Consider the following 12133-nt stretch of genomic DNA (forward strand, 5'->3'; position numbering starts at 1 on the left):
TCACAAGTGGCTTGTAGCCACTTGTGCGTGTAACCCCGTTACAGTACCTCATACAAGACTCACAGCTCTGAACGTAGGCTTTGATGTCCAGGTCCATGCTCGGCCAGTAGTACCACTGTGCTGCAGCAAGCTGTGTGCGACGGATTCCTGGGTGTGCCATGATGGCAGCATCATGCGCGTTGTGGATGACATCGAGCCGAAGTTTCCGGTTGTTTGGCACGCAAAGGCGACGTAGGCTGTCGTCACTCTTTAAATAGATCAGCCCGCGGATGATTTCCTACTCTTTCGACGAGCGGCCTGACTTCCTCAAATGTTTGAGGACGGAATCTTTGCCGTATGTCTTCTTAAATGCCCGCTTCGTTTGGCTATCCAGTTGAAGAGAGCTTATCACCGTGCTGTCCTCCATCGATGCTGCGTTCAATCTCATCCGCCACTGAGCCGTGCCAACACTAAGCGCATTTGAGGCTGGCTGTTTGACGGCAAGCATCACGATTTGATCGCGGGTCGATATGCTTTGGAGCTTCTCAGTAGCCTTGGCCCGTCGCGAGACCGCGTGACGAATGCTGGTGCATGAAGGAGATGTCAAACACGCCGTACACACTGAAACCGGCACTGTCTTGGGCTCACCATCTTCTGGCTCCTCCCCGGACTTGAGGGAGCCGCAGCGGGGTCGCGATAACGCGTCAGCAACGACGTTCAAAGCTCCTGGACGATGATGTAGCGTGAACTGGAAGGACGCAAAAAAAGTCTAGCCAGCGAGCCAGGCGACCGGACAGACGCGGATGCTGCAAAAACCACTTGCACGCCGAGTTGTCCGTGTAGACTTCAAACGATACTCCATGGAGATAATGACGCCAACGAGTGAGCGCCTGTTTGATCGCAAAGAGTTCCTTCTCGTGAACAGGCCAGTTCAGTTCATGAGGTCCAAGCTTCTTGCTGAAGAAAGCCACGGGGAGTTCGTTGCCATCATGAAGCTGAGAGAGCACTCCACCAATGCACGCATGGGTAGCATCCGTTGTCACGATGAACGGCTTGTCGAAGTCAGGCAGCCGGAGTACCGGTGCGTGCTGGAGCGCAAGCTTGATGGCATTGAAAGGAGTACCGGTGCGTGCTGGAGCGCAAGCTTGATGGCATTGAAAGCCTGGCGCTGGCGTTCATCTCATATCCAAGCCACATCCTTCTTGACCAGAGCGCTCAGCGGCAGTACAAGCGTCGCAAACTGATGAATGAAGCGATGATAATACCCGGCGAGGCCCAAGAAGCGCTAGAGGTCCTTGCTGTTGCCAGGCTCTGTCCACTCTGCTATGGCTCGAGTCTTACGAGCGTCCACGTGCAAACCATCAGTCGAGATCGTGTGGCCAGGGAAGCCGACCGAAGATTGGCCGAAGTCGCACTTGTCAGGACGTGCGTAAAGCTTATTAGCGCGAAGAACTTCGCAGACCTGCCGTAAGTGCTCGACGTGGTCGGCCATTGATCGCGAGAAGATGCAGATGTCGTCAAGATAAACGACTACGAACAGTAGATGACTCAGCCGCTTGCGCATCAGGCGCGTCCAAGTGCCCGGCATGCCGGCCAGACCCATAAGCGCCACGTTCCAATGATATATCTCATGGTTCGTCCTGAATGCCGTGTATTGCTTTGACGTAGGAGACATGCGCATCTGGTGGTATCCACTGGCGAGGTCGAGAATCGAGAATACTACTGCTCCCACCATGCGATCAAAGATTTGTTCGATGTGCGGTAGCGGTATCTTGGCAACGTCCGAGGCAGCATTCACCAAGCGGTAGTCGATGACCCATCGAATCGGCATGTGCGGGTTGTTCGAATGCAGCCACGCTAAGCGGGATGGGAACTTGCCAGTAGTGGGATCCTTTTTGGGCACGCCGAAGATATTTGATACCCATGATGAGTCCGACACCTCGATCCAGTTCTTCTTCGACAGCTCTGCCACAAAGATGTCCAATGCTTCCTGCTCGACCTTCGAGAGGCGGAAGGGAGCTCGGTTGCTAGGTGTCGCACCTGGTTTCAACACTACTTCGTGCTCGATTGAGCGGTTCGGTGGTAATCCAGGTGGCAGCTCTGCTGGGAAGACATCTGCGAACTCTTCGAGTACCGCTTGAAGCTGCAACGGAACGGTCTTCACCTTGGGCGAAGTCTTCACCGTGACCTGATACAATTCGGCATACTGTTCGGCTTTCACCTTCGTTTCAAATTCCGCTGCCGAAAGGACACACAACGACACGTCCGTGGCATCGTCGCTACCGTTGTCAAAGATTCGCGACAAAGGCTGACATCCAAGTGTTGTTATCGAGCGCGGTCCCAAAGGCATACTGAAGTATCCCGCCTTGACACGTTCATCGAGCTGCTGTCGCAGGTGCTGGGGAAGAGGGCGCTGAAGACACTCCGGTTTCACTTCCACTGAAGTCACTGCCGGTCCCGACACCTGGAGACTGTCGTTCAACGAGCTGAAGTCGTGCACTACACGCTGGTTGGGGAATCGCATCACTCCAATTTGCCAGTCGATGATCGGGTTGAACTGCACCAGCCATGGAAGGCCGAGAATTATGTCTTGATTTGTCGACACCTCCCACTCAATGAGAGAAACACCGTTGAAGTCCCTGCCCGCAAAGTTGATAGTTTCCAAACATTGCTGTGCCGTACGAGCCGGTGTTGTTGTACTGTCAAATCGCTCGGCCGTGACCTTGGTGGGCCTGATGTAATGTTGAGCGAGGCCAGGACGCACAATGTTGCGCTCCGCACCGCTGTCGATCAAAACTCGCACGGCCTGTCCGTTCATCGTCCCCTCAAACCGCAATAGCTCACGGTTGGACGACGACTCAGCGCCGACCGACACCATGTTCAGCTGCAAACCGTCGATGACCTCGACGTGGTCGTCACGGTTGTCAGCGTAGTCATCGCCATCCTCTTCCGATACGTCGTCATCATCGACAATGCGGCGAAATAAGCCCTGGTTAGCGCGGAATGACCCGCGTCCTGGCGGAGGACGAGATGGGCCTGGGGGGTTGTTGCGCGCTGGCCGCTTAGGACACGTCGCCAGGCGATGTTCGGATTCTTTGCAGTAGAAGCAGAGATTACTTGTAGTGGGTCTAACTTGACTCACTACTTTAGCTTACACGTTGCGCAACGTGTATGAGGAAGCGTAAGTACTTAGTAATTACTTAGGTTAATTATATTTGAATACACAAATATAAGTTAAGTAAGAAAGGATTCCAAGTGACTTAGATTAGGTAAAATGAGAACTGTATTGTTTGTAAATTGATCTTCCTCTAAAAGCTGCTAAAACTGTTTATCATCTAAGAAAGGGATTGGCAGCGGCTGGCTGTCAGAGCCCCGCTAATATGCATGTCTCTGATTGGTAGAAAGATGCTCTTTCTACCAATAGGATCTTTTGGGTATGTGTGGACCACTCACTGTGGTGGTCCACTTCAATGTATCCATCGGTGTGCCTTACACCAATGTGAGGAAGTATCCAAAACGTTTAACAGATAACCTATCTGTTAAATTCACAAGTGGCTTGCAGCCACTTGTACGTGTAACCCCGTTACACCATCCCCCCCTTAAGGTTAGACGCGCGGGGTCCCCGCACGTCAATCTTTGGAATTGACCATTCGTCAATTCTCCGCGTTTGGAGAAGAAATCCGCGCTCACTCAACGATGAGCGCGCCTCAGAAGAAGTCCGCAAAGTCGGTGGGGAGTCATGTCTCCATCGACGACTACTTCGAACGCCAGAAGGCGAAGTACGGCGACGTCGTCGACTTCGACGATGACGATGAAGATATGGAGGGCGAGGAGGACTCGCCCTCAAAGCGTAAAGACCCAATGTCGAGCGAATCGCTCGACCCTCACGCCAAGAACGTTCGCCCGCGTGAAGGGGACGAATCGGACGCTTCGAGTTCGAAGCGTTCGCGTACTGAGAGCGATACCCCACTCGCTTCCGCTGGGGCTCTCAGTACTCCGCGCGCTGCTGCTGCAGCGCGTGATGTCAAAGCTCAAGGCTCTCCGCGCGCTGCGCCTGCAGCGCGCGATCCATGGATGCCGTCCGCGTCCGAGATCGCGGACCGGTATGGGAACTCGGTACCTCCGAATGAGGTGCCGCTGTACGTATGCAGCGCCATCAAAGATGACGCTGTGGCTGCCGAGCTGTACTTCGATGCGGAAACGCATCAAAGGCGCGATTACTACATCGGACTCTTTCATGAGCTCCGATGGTTTCAAAGCAAGAAGACATCTTCTCGCAGCAAAGTGCCCGAATGGCAGGCACTTTGTCAAAGTTGGAATGCCTTTGTTGAAAACTTCAACAAGCGGCCGAGTGCTTACTGTGAGCGGATTAAGCAAGCGCGTGATCGCTTCGAGACGTACTCGAAGCGTGGAAAGTTGGAGCAACTTCATGTTGCTGCTGAGGAGGCAAATGTGCCGTGCGCTGTGCCCGAGGGCTTTCAGTGCACGAAGTGCTTCCCAGTCGCGGTCCGCTTGAGCGACCGCGACCTGAACGGGTACACGTCGTTCCGTGTGCCCGAGAGTCTCAAAGAGCTCCGTGCTAAGTTCTTAGCACGTGAGGGTTCGGGCGCTAGCGATGATCGCAGCGCTCGCTCTACTTCTGCTGCGCCAGCGCGTACTGCTCCTCGTACGCCCTCACCATTTCCGGAACGTCCTCCAGCAAGACGTTCCGCGGCTCCCATGTATCTCGATGGGGAGGAAATCCTCTTCAACGAATACGAAAACGAGCCCCTTGAGGGTTCGTTTTCGGGATACTATGGTCAACAATCCGCTCAACAATCCAGCGGGTTGAGCCGCGGGCGTCACGGATCGGCGGTGGCGGGGGTGGGAACACGCCCCGGGTACGATCAGGCCCGGACTGATCAGTATGCGCCTCTCCACGACCGGGTGACCGCCGTGGAGCGTCTGCAGGGCGCTGAGTTCGCCGCCCTGAAGCAGGAGCTGATGAACCAGAAGGCCCAAGTCGCGGCGGTCTCGCAGACCGCCTCGAATATCCAGGTCGAGTTGGGGACCCAGATGAAGGGGTTGCTCCAGCGCGTCCGCGCGCTGAAGGAGAGGCTGCTCGTCGCCGAGGCTTCGGGTCAGCCGACCTAGATGGCTCGTGCTGCCGGTATGGCTTCAGCCGTCCGACGTAAAAGGTCGGATGGAGGCGCATGCTAGACGGTATGTCTAGCGTGTATGCGTTGCCGTGCCGTGCCAACACAGTGAACGGCCCGATGAAGCGCGGAGCAAGCAAGCTTGCTCCGAAATCCGAAACTGCATGTCTAGGCAGGTTTGTGTAGCTAACAAAACTAATGAACCAACTTTAAATTCATTTGTGTTGCCTCTGCCCGCATTGTCTGCGTTCAGCTTCTGTTGATCAACAGAAGCTGCTATTGTGTCTTGGACAAACCGAATCACGGCTTGTCTTTTGGTGATGAAACTGATTGCATCCGAGCTGAAGTCATTCAGCTCGCTCTCCGCTAGAGGCCCGGCCTCTGCGTGGTTCTTTGCGGTGTCTGCGCCCTGCGCAGACCCGTGGTCGTTTGCCTTGTTGTTGGGGGAGTCTGCGCCCTGCGCAGACTCACGTGGTTTGTCCATTGTTGCAGCTGACACTGTGCAAGTGTCAGCGGTTTTCTGCGGCTGCTGTATTGCAGTCGTAGATCCTCCCCCACTTAAAGTGGGAGCCATCACTCCGAGTAAACTCGGTAGACGTGGATGCCGCATGGCATTCACGTAGAACGGTGTATGCCCTGTCGAGGCATGCACTGAGTTATTGATGGCAAACTCTGCCATCGGTAAGCACTCGCTCCAGTAGTGGAACGAGTGAGCGTAGCTCTTCAACATATCGACGAGCACGCGATTCACGCGCTCGGTTTGACCGTCCGTCTGCGGATGATCCGCAGTCGACATGGAAAGCTGGCTCCCAAGAAGTGTAAACACTTCTTGCCACAGGTGCGCTGTGAAGCGCGGGTCTCTGTCCGACACGATGTCGGACGGCATGCCATGGTGTTTGAACACCATGTCGACGAGCAGACGGGCCGTCTGCTTCGCGGTTACCTCTGCTGGCACCGCAGCAAGATGTACCATCTTGCTGAAACGGTCTACAAAGACCACAACACCGGTGTTCCCTCCGCTGTCCGGGGGAAGACCAAAGATGAAGTCCAAAGACATGGACTTCCAACACTCCGACGGAGTCGGTAGTGATTGCAGTGGAGCCTGCGCGAATGGCGCAGGCTTTACGCGTTGGCATACCTCGCAAGCACGGATGTACTTGCGCACCCACTTATACTGGTGGTACCAGTAGAAGTCGCGCGTGAGAAGGACGTAAGTCTTCTCACGTCCGAGATGTCCCGCAGTCGGGGCATCATGATACTCGTACATGATCCTGAGTCGCAGGTCATGGTCATTTGGCACGACAACGCGATCCGCGTTGTCGTCGACTGCGTTGTAAAGTAGCAGTCCTTCGTGCACACGAAAGCGGTGTGCACGCGCTCGAAGGTGCTTGGGCAGCTTCTGACGGGACTTGTCAGAAGGCGCTGTGCCATAGGCCAGCAAGAGCTTCGCGTCCGCGTCGTGCGCGTACGCGGCCTTCACATCATCCAACAGAGATGATGTGGGTTTGCTCGATCGTATGGCGTCAATGGCATTGACGTCAACAGCTTCTGCATAGTCCGGCCGACGTGATAACGCGTCGGCCACCACGTTCAATCTTCCGGGTTTGTATTCGACCCGGAAGTTATACTCCGCAAAGAATGAGAGCCATCTCGCCATTCTTTGTGAAATGTGTGGCGACTTCACTGCGGTGCGCAGTGAAGCATGGTCGGTGTAGACCACAAATGGTCTACTCCCAAGCAAGTACACTCGGAACTTTGCGAGTGCGTACTTCATGGCAAGGAGTTCCTTGTCATGCACCGGATAGTTGCGCTCAGCTGGCTTCAGCTGACGCGATTGGTAGTAGACGACGCGATCACGGCCCTCGTGATCGTGCTGCATTAACGCGCATCCGATCGCGAAATCGGATGCGTCACACACTACGTGAAATGGACGATCTTGGTCAGCTACTGCCAAGATCGGTGCCTCAGTCAAGCTCCGCTTGACTGCATCGAATGCCTTTGGCAATCGGGTGTCCAATTCCACACAGCTTCTTTCTTAAGAAGCTGTGACAGCGGGCGGATCTTGCCCGCATAGTCCTCCACGTACTTGCACAAGTACGTGGCCAAGCCAAGGAACTGCCTCAGTTCCTTGACACTTGAAGGCGTTGGCCATTCGTTAATCACTCTGACCTTTTCTGGGTCAGGGCGGACACCATTCTTCCCTACGAGACACCCGGGGACGGGTATCTCGCTCGCCCCGAAGATACACTTCTTCAGGTTCGCGTAGAGCTTATGCTTTCGCATAAGCTCAAGTAGCTGCCGGAGATGCACCCTGTGCATCTCTACGTCGGTCTTCCCGTCCACAGCCCGGCTGTGGATGAATACATCATCGAAGTAGCTCGGTGCGAAGTCGCACACCGAGCGCAACAAGTGCGTCACGCACCTGTTGAAAGTCGCAGGGGTATTCTTAAGCCCCTGTAGCATTACTAGCCATTCCCAGAGCATGCCGCTTGGCGTGCTCACTGCCGTGAGAGGGATATCGCTCTCACGCATTAGGATTTGATAAAATCCATCTCGCAAGTCGAGAGCACTGTAAACGGTGCTCCCGGCCATCGAATCGATGATAACATCTTTTCGTGGTATCGGCGTCTGCGCCGGTACCGTCGCATCGTTCAGCTTGTTGTAGGCATGAACGATGCGTCATCCGCCCTGTGGCTTCTTGACACAGAACGTCGGAGCACTGTGCGGGGACTTTGATTCCCGCACTTGTCCTGCTTTACGACGACTTTCAAAGAAGTCGTCGATCGCTTTCACTTGCTCTCGCGGCAGTGGCCACTGCCGCGTGACACAGTACTTCGTGCCCGGCACGAGATCAATCTCGTGCTGAATGCCCTTATCCTGCGGAAGCTCCGCAGGAATCTCTTCCGGGAGTACGTCTTTGTACTCCCTCAACAATTTGTAATAGGGACTCGACTTCAGCGAGTCCCAACCTTGTTCCTCGAAGCACTCTCGCTTCGTCTTCGCACTGAGAGTGTCTTCACTCTCAGTGGTACTTCCCATGAAGAGCTGCCTCAGCTCTTCGCTCTCGTTCTCCGTTCTCTCGCTGTTCGAAAGAACGCAGACCTGCTCGATGCGTCCATCGTGCAAGTCGCGCGTGAAGCGCTTCCAGCTCGTGGTTGGAAGCGACGTCAACTCCGACGCCGTCGTCGGAGGATTAGCGAGTTCCATTTCACGATACTGGAATCCAGTATCGGTACGCGTCAAGACGCTTAGCGTCTCGACGTCCGGCGTCATCGCCTCAGTCTGTTCAGCAGACTGTTCTCGTGGCGTCTCGGTCCCGGACCGAGACTTGCGCAGCGTTGTCCGCATGCGCCGTCTTCTTGTTGTGCGGAGCCGGGCTCCGCACAGTTGTTCTTCTGGTCCAGGCCCGGCCGTGGACAGTTGTTCGCCGGCGGACCCTGTCCGCGGGCGCGCGGTATCAAGCCCGGCTTGATCGCATGGCGCTTCGTCGTGCAGCCCGGCTGCACGACAGCATGCAAATTGCGTCAGTGCGGTACGTTTGCAACCGTCCGCACTGTTTGCAGCGTCAACTCCCGGAGTTGACACGCCTTCATCACCTCGACGCCATTCATTGGCGGAGCCCCTCATGACTGAGGGTGCGTCGGCTCCCGGAGCCGACGCGTCGTTGTCGACCTGACTGCTTCGGGTCAGGGACTGTCCCTTACACGCTTGAACGTGGGTGTTGGTTCCCGGAACCAACATATCTTTTTCTTCTGACGTCGGCAGCATTGCCGACGTGGGTCTCACTTGTGCGCGCCCTCGCGCACTTCTTGGGCACTCCGGGACAGCAGCATAAAGCGCTGTCTCGACTGGTGAGCCGCGCGCACCAGCAGGTGCGCGCGCTGCGGTAACAGGGCCATCGCTCTCTGTTCCGCTGTCGCGTCCGAAGCGCACGAGCGTGCGCTTCTTCCAGTCTATCACCGGATCATGCCGTGCAAGCCACGGCATGCCCATTACCACGTCGAACTTATCGTCCAGGTCCAGGACGATAAAGTGTTCGACAAACACTCGTTGTTTGTACGAGAAGCGCACGTTCACGACGCGCTTCTCGGTCTTCACGATGGCACCTGTTGCCAGTCGTACCTCCAGAAGACTTCGAGGTGTATCTACCTCCTCGAAGTCAAGTCTCGACAGGCTTCGTAGTCGAACAAAGTTGTTCGACGCGCCTGAGTCTACCAATGCTCGAAGAGAGTCACTCGCTCTCTTCGAGTAAACCTTCAAGATGACTAGGTTTGGCCTGTCATCTTGTTTCTTGCAGTGAGAGCTGGTCTCGCTGGGGGCTGCAGTCCTCAGTGTCGCGTGTCCGATGTCGGCACGCGCGACTGCATTACCAGTAGGGCGCCCCGCGCCTACTGGATGTTCGCGTTTTTTGTTGGTCCGCGGCGATGCCTAGCATCGCCACGACGGCCACCTCCAGGGGGCATGGGAGCTGTACACTCCCGTGCAAAGTGACCGATCCTTCCGCAACGGAAGCATCGCACATTACTTCCGTGCTGCTGGTGACCAGCAGCCGTTGCATTCGAGAGGTTCATTGGTTCCGGACCTCCCGTGCTCACTACCAGGCGCGGTTGCGACCTCGGCACATTCGCATGCAGTTTAGCCTGCCGCAGGCTAAACTCTTCTTGCATTGCGAGAGTAATCGCAGCTTCGAGAGTACTCGGGTACTCTCGGAAGAGATAGGTCTTCACAGGTCCATCTCTCAGTCCCTTCATGAACGTGACGACTTTAGTCGCCTCGTCTATCGGGTTGGTCACGATGTTCGAGACCAAGTACCGTGCACGCTGCGCGTAAGCATGGACGTCATGCTTACCCTGCTGAAGGTCGAGGAATTCCGCCCTCGACCGGAACTCATTTTGCGGGGGCTCAAACGCTTGTTTGAGCTCCTCTTTGAACACTTCGTACGTGCTGAAGCACGTAGGATCGGAGAGTCGGCGTCCATATGCCCAACTCCTTGCGCGTCCGCCAAGGCAGGACATGGCGAACGCGACCTTCGACAGCGGGTCGACGATGCGTCGAGCCGCTATGGCTGTGTCGAGTTCGACAAGCCATCGGAGGTGAGGCTCCCCCTCTCTTCCCACGTAATTGCTTACGCTCAACTTTAATGGTTGAGCACGCGGTGTCGTCCCTGACGACGCCGTCACTGAGGAAGCAGCGTCACGCTGCTCCTTCATGATGAATCCCAGAGCAACACCATGTTGCTCCGTCGGCGATAGCGTACGCAGCATTGTAGCTATCGCCGCTTCTCCAATGACTGTTGACAGTCGTTGGAGGGCCTCCCACTCTGGGTCAGACACCTGGGGGCAGTCCGCGCGTGCAACATGCGTTGCAGGCGTGTTGGAGCTCTCCATGGGCACCTCCGTGCTCATGTGGTTCTCGGCTCCGCGTTCGTACACCGCGTACGAACGTCAAGCAGTCGGTCGTTGGACGGACTACAAAGTGCTACCAGGTGTAGTGGGTCTAACTTGACTCACTACTTTAGCTTACACGTTGCGCAACGTGTATGAGGAAGCGTAGGTACTGAGTAATTACTTAGGTTAATTATATTTGAATACACAAATATAAGTTAAGTAAGAAAGGATTCCAAGTGACTTAGATTAGGTAAAATGAGAACTGTATTGTTTGTAAATTGACCTTCCTCTAAAATCTGCTAAAAACTGTTTATCATCTATGAAAGGGTTGACAGCGGCTGGCTGTCAGAACCCCACTAAAATGCATGTCTCTGATTGGTAGAAAGATGCTGCTTTCTACCAATAGGATCTTTTGGGTATGTGTGGACCACTCACTGTGGTGGTCCACTTCAATGTATCCATCGGTGTGTCTTACACCAATGTGAGGAAGTATCCAAAACGTTTAACAGATAACCTATCTGTTAAATTCACAAGTGGCTTGCAGCCACTTGTACGTGTAACCCCGTTACATTACTTCTCAGGCACTCATCGCGAGAAACAAAGCGCGAGCTCCCGATCTCCATTGGTGTCGGCTCCTCGACGTGATGTACCGATTGCTGAAGGCGTTGGGGACCTTGGCCTCCGCGATTCGTGTGGTTTCGACGCGACCCTATCGCGTGCGAGCGGTCGTACATGAATGCAAAAGAAATCGCGTCCGTCGTGTCTCGGAGCTGACGCAGTTTCACCTCTTGTCTGATCTCTACGACCAAGCCCTTCTGGAAGTGCATGACTTTGTCAATGTCCGACATGTCTTCCACCTTGCAGATGATGTGCCGGAAGGCCGACACATAATCCTCAAGACAGGTGAAGTTGTTACAGCTCCTGGAGAAGCTCATGCCTCCTCGTGGACTTATCAGCGGCCACACCTCGAGGGGCGCCTATGAGCGCGCTCTGGTTCTGGCGCAGGCGTAGGAGCTGGTCACACAAGTGCTCTTGCCGATCGGGTGTCGTGAACTCGCTAGTTAACAGCTCCTCGAACTGCGTAACCGAGTGCAAGAAGTTCCCGTCGTGGGAGACATACTCGCGGTACCAAGCCGCTGCTGGTCCCTTCAAGTTTGCCACCAAGAGCGACAAGGGGCGCTGCTGCGGCGAGTCTACGCCATACTTGATGTTCTTCGACTCGAAGTACAACTTGGCACTGAACAGGTAGTCCGCGACGTCGTCGTCCTTGGTACCGGAGAACTTCGGCATGGTGATGCCCTCAGCTCGGTACTCACGCGTGTCTTGTGGTGAAGGTTCAGGCGACGGCGGTTGCTGCTGCTGCGATACGGATTGCTGCTGCTGCTGTTGCTGTTGCAGTGTCGCCGCCATCTGTCGCTGCAGCTCGGCTGTCTGCGCCATGAACTGCTGCTGCTCGTGCATCATCGCCGCGAGAGAGGCGAACATCTGCTGCACACTGTCCGCGTGTTGCATCGTGACTTCGTCCATGTTTGCGCCTACGCTAGACACGTCGTCAATAGATGGCTGGGGCGCGCAAGCTCCTCAGCCAAATCAATCAAAGATTTGAAGTCGCAGGCACTCCCTGGAGCGCTG

General features: G+C 55.3%; 1 protein-coding gene across 1 annotated transcript; it reads right to left on the reverse strand.

The window, feature by feature from the left end:
• Positions 1–11413: 11413 nt before the first annotated feature.
• Positions 11414–12028, reverse strand: IUM83_02102 (uncharacterized protein; the record flags this gene model as incomplete). Its single annotated transcript, XM_067926000.1, has 1 exon — positions 11414–12028. The coding sequence occupies one exon, from the start codon at positions 12026–12028 to the stop codon at positions 11414–11416; it is 615 nt and encodes a 204-aa protein (XP_067801059.1).
• Between the last annotated feature and the right edge of the window lie 105 nt (positions 12029–12133).

The sequence above is a fragment of the Phytophthora cinnamomi genome, assembly GCF_018691715.1.
Source record: "Phytophthora cinnamomi strain GKB4 chromosome Unknown Contig0, whole genome shotgun sequence".
In the NCBI taxonomy this organism is placed as follows: Eukaryota; Oomycota; class Peronosporomycetes; order Peronosporales; family Peronosporaceae; genus Phytophthora; species Phytophthora cinnamomi.